Source organism: Pagrus pagrus (genome assembly GCF_965226575.1).
Source record: "Pagrus pagrus genome assembly, chromosome: 8".
NCBI lineage: Eukaryota > Metazoa > Chordata > Actinopteri > Spariformes > Sparidae > Pagrus > Pagrus pagrus.
In genome coordinates, this window is record NC_140192.1 from 5,369,326 (window position 1) to 5,379,650 (window position 10,325).

General features: G+C 38.9%; 1 protein-coding gene and 1 pseudogene across 2 annotated transcripts; one reads left to right on the top strand and one right to left on the bottom strand.

Annotated features, from left to right (window-relative positions):
* Positions 1–954: 954 nt before the first annotated feature.
* Positions 955–6,304, bottom strand: rfk (riboflavin kinase). Its single transcript, XM_084360038.1, has 4 exons — positions 5,710–6,304; positions 4,538–4,689; positions 3,283–3,385; positions 955–3,029 (listed from the first exon to the last, which is right to left on the bottom strand). Exons 1-4 carry the CDS (start codon positions 5,789–5,791, stop codon positions 2,857–2,859), a joined length of 510 nt encoding a protein of 169 aa, XP_084216164.1. The 5' UTR covers positions 5,792–6,304; the 3' UTR covers positions 955–2,856.
* A 2,012-nt stretch (positions 6,305–8,316) lies between these two features.
* LOC311260999 (beta-1,3-galactosyl-O-glycosyl-glycoprotein beta-1,6-N-acetylglucosaminyltransferase-like) lies at positions 8,317–10,325 on the top strand (annotated as a pseudogene). The gene is made up of 4 exons: positions 8,317–8,624; positions 8,715–8,808; positions 9,307–9,709; positions 9,840–10,325. The product of its transcript is annotated as a beta-1,3-galactosyl-O-glycosyl-glycoprotein beta-1,6-N-acetylglucosaminyltransferase-like (transcript).

The window sequence follows — 10,325 nt, forward strand, 5'->3', positions numbered from 1 at the left end:
TCTGGGCATGTGTCCAGTTCTGTGCTCTTGACACAGCAGAAAGATGCAGCAGAAGTGATTCATCAGGACTGTGTGAATAGCAAATCATTCGAATTTTTCTCTGTTGAGGTGAACTGTGTGCTCGTTTCATAATAAAATTGGATTTTGATCCTTGACGTAAGTGTGCAAGCTTGTTTAAAGTTTGTGTTATGAATTAACCTGCAGACGTGCTGTTGTACAGAGATGAGTTAGGGAGGATTTGGGGAAGGACTGCATACAAATCAACACACAGGTGACTGTTGTTAGCTGTTACACAAACTCATAATGAAGGGCCACTCGAGAACAATCAAACTTCTACCCAGTTTTAAGATTCCTTATGTCAAATTATTTTCATGATATATAAAACTCATGAAATACCAATGTAAATTTAGTGCTTTTCAATATAACATTTAACCTGAGTTGCTATCAGAGCAGGCTGAGTCCAGTCTCTAATCTCATACTAAACTCAACAAATAGACACAACATCGACTCTGGGACATCTGTCACTGAACATCCTTCACACATGTTGACATTGGGGACCTTCCTGTGCCTTCACAGTTAAAATGAACTCTTTGGACTTCAGCTTTTTATTCTTGCAGTTACACTGATATTCAGAGCAGATGCATTATCAGACTTGTTATGAAATTACAGGAAAATCTGGTTTATTCTCAATGCCCACTTTCCCTATGCATGTGCTGAAAATGAATTTGAACCTTATAACTGCACATTTTGTAAGGGTGCTTGTAAAGCAATTTAAAGATGATTTGTTTAACTTTTAGTACTTGAAGAATTATTTTTAAAGACATTACCGAAATATAACAAAGTCTTTGTATCATCGCATATTTACTGATGTTAGGAAAATGACATCCAGGCAGCTTTACAACGATGCAAGAGTCCCAAAAAGATTCCTCAGCTGCAAAAACAAAAATCAAAAGATCTTGATCAAACTATTTATTTGATAAAATTACATATAACACAAGAATGAAAACATAAAAGATGTGCGGAAGATGTAATTATACATGCAGTAACCCTGGTCCCTGTGTAAACTAAAACAAATAATTGCAACACATTTGACCTTACTGCAGTGAGGTCAAGCGTACTCCTCCTGAAACTGTTTGACAGATTTGAAGCAGCAGCACAGTTGAAAGTTACAGTGACATTCCTTCTGTACATGAAGTGCTTTAGAAGATGACCGTGATGGATAATGTAGTATTCAACATGAAAGAAAAGCTTTACATAGCAAAGTGAAGTACTGCTTATTCGGTTGGCTTTTTCATTATCTTATAGGCCTCAAGCTCTTATAATCTTTCCTTTTCAGAAAAGAAAGTAAACTGTATAAAATGAAATTGCAGTCATACCTTTTACTCCAGATAACACTTTAACAAACCAAATTACTACACAGACTTCAAATCCAGTAGCACATTGCTGGACTCATATACTTCATTCATTTAAAACAAGTATTTACAGGGGTTCAAAGAACTTTACACACTTTGTATGTTAAAAAGTTTCATGTCATTTTCTTTCCTAAACAGGTCCGCACACAAACGGTACAGAGGTACTCCTCTTACATGGTTTTGTCAACAATTTGTGAATGATTGCTTGAATTTTAAAAAGACCCCATGAACTAAAAAAGGAACTGTCATATAAATAAAGAATATTATGTTTATGGTAGGGTTTTCTGTTCCAACTTCTCCATCATCATTTTTATGGTATAAGTTTGTGTTTATACACTTCAAAGAATGTTGCCCAGACCATAGGTCTGAACATCAGGCAAGTTGCAGTGGGAAAAAACTCCCCAAAACACTTAAACTTAACCGAGATGCATAAGAACTCGGCTATTCAACCTTAGCGATAGTTCACCATTAATCTAAAATAACTTTCCATCAACCTAACAGGCCGGCAGTGGAAAGACAGTACCACTCAAATCCAGAGGGCGATTGTTTCTAAATAATTTTCAACCCTTCAAGCCTCTGTGTAAAACATGTTTTTGTACACAGTTTGTTCAATGAATAACCATGCTGCTGGTTATTAAATAATTCTTGTACAGAAAGAAATAACAATCACAAATCCCATCATGGGTTTGATGTGTGAGGGTCATTGATTTTTAGGACAGTGTTAAACAGGGCTTGTGTCACAAAAACAAGGTAACAGACACTTTCTCGAGAGGAAAATGAAATAAGGAAGCAAGGATACTTTAATACCACTGATGCATAAAGTCATCCAGTGTTTCTGTCACAGATAATAATGCCCAGACTCTAACCATCTAACGCAGACACAAAACGCAACAACAGAGAAGAGATATAGTGTTGTATTTTTTACCTTGGCTACAAAGTATTCAGAGTTGAGTTTATGGTCTATTTGTGTCATTTCTCATATACAGTTGGTTACAAATCTGCCTCTATTTTGTGGCGAGCCATATCCTAAAATCTATATTTTAAAAAGGTACCTTCTCACGTGAAAGGTTCCAGATTATACAGGAGGACTACTGAGATTCAAGAGCTTCATACACCGTTGCGCTGTTCGATTAGGCAACTGGTCTAAATATACACATATCCATATCTTCTATGAAGTGGTTGGATGTCTGCAACAAACCCGTACAGGAAGTTGAACAGCTCTTTAAACACAGACAAATCAACAAAGTACAAGAAAAAAAAAAAAGATCGGCTGTTTATGGTTTAAGGTCCATGTGCAGCCATGATGACAGCGAATAAATCTCAGAACAAGGGTGTGGATTTTAATGAGTACATACACACACACACACACACCTGTGTGTATATAGAAACTTCTGGTTCCTCTGGTGTGTGCGTGTGCACAAAGTGCTGCAGTCACAGCCAGCTGTCAGTGACCATTCATAATAGTCTGTGACGTGGATGCGGTGGTGGGGGGCACAGCTGAAGACGAGGTACGAGCACTGGTGAAGAAGTTGTCTTCTCTCAGTTTGAGATGCTCTGGGAGCTCCAGCTTGGCCTTGGCCTCCTCAATGTCATTGTTGATGGCAGTAATAAGGGCTTCTATTACAAACAGAGACAAGACAGAGATGAGGACAAGCAGGAAAGAAGTCAGACAAGACAGAGTGAGTGTGTACGAGAGGTGCAAAGAAATAAAGTAATAATATGTATAAGGAAGGGGGAGTCATGGCAGGACAAGGTGAAGAACAGTAAGATCAAATCTGTAGGCACGGGAAACCTCAGATATTTGAGATAGGCACACGAAGATGGAAGCTTGTGTGTGCAAGTGAATGTGTGTAAGACAAATGTGTCTTACCAAGTGAGTCGTAACTTCTCTCTGGACGGATGTAGCCCACCATGACAACACTGAGAATCTCGCCATAAAAGTCTTCTTTGAACGTGTGAATCACGTGGGTCTCCTAGAACCAAAAAAAACCAAACATACTTTTTACTTTTCAACTGTCGAAATATAACATGCTGCCTTTCTCTCGTTGTGTTATTAAATCAGAAAGTATTAGAATGGCTTGCACACAGCCCTGCACCTGAAATTAATAAAACTTTTTCACTCAATAGATTATAATGTTCATCGTCACACTGTTGTAACTGTATATATAACATATGTATATATAACATACAGTGGTTTAACTCAGAGGACATGAAGTGGACTTTCCCAGATCATCACACTCTACGATGGGTAAAACACAAAAATGTCTATTCTCAATAGTTTACGGGATTTTCCAACCACATTGATCAGCTGAATGTTGCCGAGCTAAAGTGTGGTTAAGTACTTCCCCGGAGTCATAACTAACTAAAACTTAATTTAATTTGTTTCAACATTTTTCTCCCTGTTTCACCCCACAGGGGCAGTACAAACAAGTATTGAAATATTGAAAAGATCAATTCAGTCCAACATCCAGATTCATGGAAATGTTAGCAAAATTGGTCTTAATGTAAAATATTATCAAATTAGTGTTTAAATACAATTAGTCCTACTTGTATAAGATGCAATAGATGACCTCTGCCATTTGATCTATTTTTCTTGAATCATGATGGAACAAACAACAAAAAAGGAAAGCCTTGTAACCTGTTAAATCTTCCTGAAAACTGAGGTAAACTGAGGTAAACCATGTCTCTCCCAGTACTGGATTGTATTGTGAAGAGAATTGTGCAGAAATGTCTCTTTCCAGTAAAATATACTATCAAATGAGACAAACCACAAACAAGTCTCAGTGTTTCTAACACTCTGGAACCAGCATTCATGTGCAACCATGAATGAAACCACGTTGACTGTTCAGTTATACTTCAATGAATGTATGCATTACTTATAAAAAGACGTTTACTTTCTTTATATTTGTGCAGCCCTATAGAACACAGCCTCAATGAGCAGTTATTCCTTCCTTTTCAATACAAATGTTCTTTGTCTCACTGCGGGAAATTTGATTTCCAGCCGAAAGTGGACTTGTGACCATACTATCACTGCCCAGGATTGTTAAAGACTACTTATAATTTTATAAATAGATTTCTCAGTAAAACACCAAACAGTTTGCGATGAACGCTGATTTCCTACTAACCATGGACTTCTTAGTATTTTTGTAGTAAGGGTTCCAGCCAATGCTCATGACCATTTTGTAGACATCTCCATTACCAACGCAGGCCCAGCCATAGTAGATCCCTGTACTGATATCTGCTGGAAGATTGTCCACCACAGGGTCTGGAAAGTTGGCTGGAGATGGCAAAGAAAAAGGGAGGAAGGGTCAGAAGAAGGAGAGACAAAGGTTAGCAGATAAAGAACTGCTCCTCCTGAAACCAAGTTGGTGTTTTACAGGAGGGCATTTCATCAAAGCAGATGAAAGACGTTTTTTAACCAGAGATTTGGTTTAGATAACCTCAGCTAGAAAATTCTCTTTAGAAAATGTTCCATTACATTGGTGGAAATTAATGTGTTACTTTTGGCAAGTGAAGCTCTGTATGGTTAGACAAAAGCCTCCTCCGTAACAGCTGACATTATTTTTTTAATAATTTACTTACATGTTCTCTATATCAAATTAACTTTAGTGTTGTTTTGAGTTTGGCCAATTTATTATATAGTTTGAGAATTATTTTGGAACTACATATTTTTGGATCTTGTGCCCTTATGATGCTTATTAATGTTCTTTATGCTTACTTATGTCCTTTCTGAGAGTAAATGTCAGGGTAATATAGAGAACAACTACAGTACAACATATATTACTACAAATTTTAGATTTTCTTCTCAAAAAGATTTGATATTCTTTAGATGACAACTTTTTCAATGTATTCAATATTTATGTTCGTCTGTTTAATTAAGACACGACGTTCCCACACATTTCTGGAAATGCTATCATTACATAATAGCTATGGTTTCGGTCAGATGACATTATCATCATCTGTGAAGATCTCTTTTTCCAAGTACTCAACTCACTCAACTCATTGACTGCAGCAGCAAAAAGGACGCACGGCCGTTGCGTAAAAACGTGTCGTCATACATGATATTCACCTGGTAACTACAAACGAACATGAATGGGCAGTAATCGGCCACATCATCTGACAAAGGCTGGCAGAAATTCAGGAAGACGACAATAGAAAACCACATTCTGGCAACGTTATCTTAATTACCAAACTGTACTCTCTGTTCTCTGGCCGCGCGTTCATAAAATACACGATTCAGACAGTCCTGACGTTATCTAAAAATAGGCTATGGATTAATAACAGATTAATAACTCACCTGTGGGAATCCCCAGTTCTTTGCTTCCTCTCCCAAAGCCCCGAATGACCTCTCCACGGCAGAAGTACGGGAGGCTCTTCATGATTAATTTCACGGCAGTAGCTGGCTCTCTTAGATGGACGGGTACGGAATGACCTCGAACGACACAAGGAAGTCCGACTGGCTAATCAGCAACTACTACTCCGTTGGCTAGCACCTCTGAGCAGCTAACACAACAGATTTCTCACCCTTGTAGAGTTCAAAGTCCGTCCTTGTGTTTAGCTGTAGCTTCACCTGCCTGGCTAGCTCGACCGACTTGGGTAAAGTTGAACGTTACTCAATCAGCAGCGGTGGTAAAGTTCATCGGCGATGCTAGCTAAGCTAACTGCTGTTAGCTTCATCGGAGGCACCTTGTTCCTCAAACGGTTGCATCCAGAGGTGTTTGGTTGTACAGTAGTCAGTCGGGAGATGACAGCCCTGCTTCCGCCGAAGGTCCACTCGTGGTATGACGGTGAAATGAAGCGGTGGTGCTCGTAGAAAGCCGGCTGTTACATGTGTTGTACACATCTGCGTACGTAACGCTCCTGCTGATGTCATTGACCGCGTGACCAAAGCAGGCAGACGTCACATGTCGCCTTCAAGTGTTGTAGGAAAAAGCGTTTACATGTGAGGCGTTCAATGACCCATCTGGGGAATTACAATATCAACTGCAGTGTTGCCCCAGAGCGGTGGGAGCTGATGACAAGTCTGCAAAGGAGTGTTAAGTGTATAAAGGTTTCACACAAAGATATATTGAATACATACAAATGTAAGAGGGACATGTTGTGATGTTATCGAAATAAAGCTCATTTAAAATGCTATCAAGTGCCAAGGTGTGTCTCTTTTGTCTGCAGTGTTCCTTGTTTCACTTGGAAACTGACTTGGTGAAGGACTACCACACACCTCGTCTTCCATTTTGTTGCAAAAGTGCATATTATTTTGTCCAATAAAAATCTGGGTGCAACTTCGGCAGGTTTTTCTACAAAACCAGCATGAGCCTACATCACAGCACGGCAATTCACTGCATTATTACAACCAACACCTGCCACAGGTGATTCCTGCCTCTCACACACATCTTTGACCTCTGACATTTTGGTTTAATCTTCATAACAATAGGGTGCCTTTGATAAAGCAGCTCCCTCTGACTACTTGTCTGCCTGATACAAGCCACGTTATATCTTGTTTATTTTCTAAAGATTATTCATTTACTTTACTAAAGATGTTTTTAAAAGACTACGTACAGCAAGGGAAACAGATTTGTCTGAACTTTTGTTGGGGATAACACCATACAAGTTATTACATTTACAGTAAGCTATATATTTTCACCAAATCAATATATATATCCACATCGACTCTCACCTGATGCATTTATTATTTTTATTTTACAGAGAACCATCTTTACTATACTAAGGTCTATAATAACTAGACCTTCTTATTTTTTTATTTTTTATTTTTTTATTTCTTTATTATTATTTTTTTTAAATGTATTTATTTATTTATTTAACTCTTTTTTACTTTTGTGTAGAAAGTTTATTTGGTGATTCCCTTTTTAAAGTTGACTGCAATTTAATTTATTTTCGTTACTGTATGTTCTTAAATTGGGGAAAAAATTGCAGGGAAAAACAATTTAGATTTTAAAAAAGTATTTATTGTTAAAAATCTGATTTTATAATTGTTGATTAGTTGTTTTCTTGAGAGTGCGTATGTTATTACTCTTACTGCCAGAGGGGGGAGACAATCATCCGCACTGCAGGTTAAAAACTGTGATCGTGTGTTTCAGAAGTATTACTATACGAAGAGCTGAACTGATGTGAGAAAGTCCCAAGTTCTGTGAATGTTTTAAAGTTTGAATGGAGCATCGAGGTCAAAGTTTGAATGAGTAGATGACAGTTGAAGATTCTTGAGAGTGTGAAAATTAAGTCAATAAAGTAATTTATTGCCAGTTGAAGCTCATCAGAGTCTTATTCTTATGACACCCGGATCTTCAGCCATTCTCCTCACCCATCAGCACAACCACCTGTGTCTAGATTCCAATAAAAACATTATTCAGTAAAGTCTCTCCATATTGAAATCCAATTTTCTGTATTTGTATCTGGTCATTTTTACCCCATCTCATACACTTTTTGATCTGCTTGACCATTTTCCACATGAAGATCTGTAAAATGGACAAGCATTTCATTGGTTAAATGTTTCCTTGTGCACACCAAAAATTCAACATTCAACAGAAAACATCCATAATCCTCAGGTAACACGGTCCATGTGTAGGGAAGCCTTCCAAAAATGTTTAACGAAAAGAAAAACTTAAAACTAAAAAGTTCCTCCTCTGCCTGCCTGCCTGCAGTTTAAGGACTATCACTGACATGACCTTTGTTTTATGGTCCCGTACGTTAGGTCATATAGCTATCTGGCCGGAGAACAGATGTCTTCTGATTACCTTACCTTTCTTATATATGGTTTCCAGATGCCAGATAGCGACAGAGTCATCAGTGACTCTATAAAAGTCATATAAAGTCTAAGTGCAGTAGCAGCTGGACTGCATACAGAACTCACCTTATAAAAGCATCTTAGTTGAGGTCCTCTTCTCAAGAGATGAAGCTACTGAAACGAGGCTGGCTGCAGTGGTTGCTGAGGCTCATTGTTGTCCTGGGGTCACTATGGATGCTTACTCTACTCAGTCACACCCAAACAAGCTGGAATCCTACCTACAGTCTCAGGTACAGCTGGTTGGAGTACACTGAGCTTGATGGGGATCCAGAGAAAATGTAAGACTGTTCAGGAATCCTGCGGGGAGAGAGTGAGGCATTGGAGCAGGCCAAATTACTGACCATCACTAGGACATTCAAGAACAGCACTCAGATCCCTGACGAGTACTACATCAATGCAACAAAAGACTGCAGGTGTGTTGCTTTAAACTACAAGTTGCACTTATAGTATAACTCCAAGTAAATGCTTAGGTGTGGTAATTATTTAATGTTATGTATTTACAGGAAATTTAAGATGAGCAGGAAATACGTATCATTCCCGTTGAGCCAGGAAGAAAAGGACTTCCCTCTGGCTTATTCTATGGTTGTCCATCATAAGGTATGTAAATTTTAAATCCTGAATGAAAGACAGCATTGTGGTCTAAACAATTCACTTTAATCATTAGGGGCACTCCACCGATTTTACACATAAAGTTCTGTTTAAATGTAACAAGGAGTAAGTCTGTAGAAACATCTGTGTAATGTCTTCTGTTCCTCTGGAGGAAGCTTTCCAAAGTTTGAAAAAAAAAAATATTCCCTGATGTAGTAATCAGATTATCTCAGTTTGGCCTCCAGATTTATTTATCAGAAAGCATGTGTTTCAAACTGTGAGGCGTTGAATTTGATGAAAGCATTTTGGAGGCAGGCGGTCTAATAAACTTTGCATCATGGGTTACCCGTCATTTTTGGAACTCACCACTCAGGACTAAAAGTCAGGATATCTCAGTTTCTGCTGCTTCAATTTTTATATTTCTGGTTTTATGGAAGAGCAATATTGAATTGCTGGAGGGCTCCTTTAAATATACCAAAAATTTATTGTTTTTTTCATATACTCTAGGTGCAGATGTTTGAGCGACTGCTTCGAGCCATCTATGCACCTCAAAATATTTATTGTGTCCATGTGGACAAAAAATCCGACATCTCAGTCTTCTCTGCCATCATGGCCATTACTTCCTGTTTTCTCGAATGTCTTCATGGTCAGCAAGTCTGTGGACGTGGTCTATGCTGCCTGGCCACGTGTCCAGGCTGACCTTAACTGTATGGCTGATCTTTATAACGCCAGCACAACATGGAAATACTTCATCAACCTTTGTGGTCAGGATTTCCCACTGAAAACCAACTTGGAGATTGTACGGATGTTGCGTTCACTGAGGGGCGGTAACAGCTTGGAGTCAGAACAAATAGGAGGAAAGAGATGGAGGGTGACAAATGCTCTGCAGATAGTTGATGGGCGAATCCAGGTACTTCTTTTGGAGATTCTTATAATTTGCTAAATTTGCACAGTAATTTTGTCATTGCAAAAACCTTGTTTTGAGATTGATATCAATGTCTGTCACCATCATATTAATTTTTTTTTTTCAACTGTCTCAGGCGGTAGGAAAGGTGAAGGACCCACCTCCATTCAACCTGCCTATTATGTCTGGAAATGCCTACATTGTGGTTAACAGAGGCTACGTCCGCAGCGTGTTGGAGGACAACCGAATACAGGCTCTAATCGAGTGGGCCAAAGATACCTACAGTCCTGATGAGTTCCTCTGGGCAACCATTCAACGAATCCCTGGTGTTCCTGGATCAACTTGGCCCAACTCCAAATATGACATGACAGACATCAATGCTATTGCACGGCTGGTGAAGTGGCAGTGGCATGAGGGGTCATAGGGGTCACTGGAGGCAGTGTACCCAGAGTGTCACGGCAACCATGTCAGGGCAATATGTGTGTATGGTGCTGGAGATCTACAGTGGCTGCTTAAGCAACATCACCTCTTTGCCAATAAGTTTGACACAGAGACAGATCCCATTGCTGTCTACTGCTTGGAGAAGTACCTGAGACAAAAGGCACTGGCTGACTTACATTAG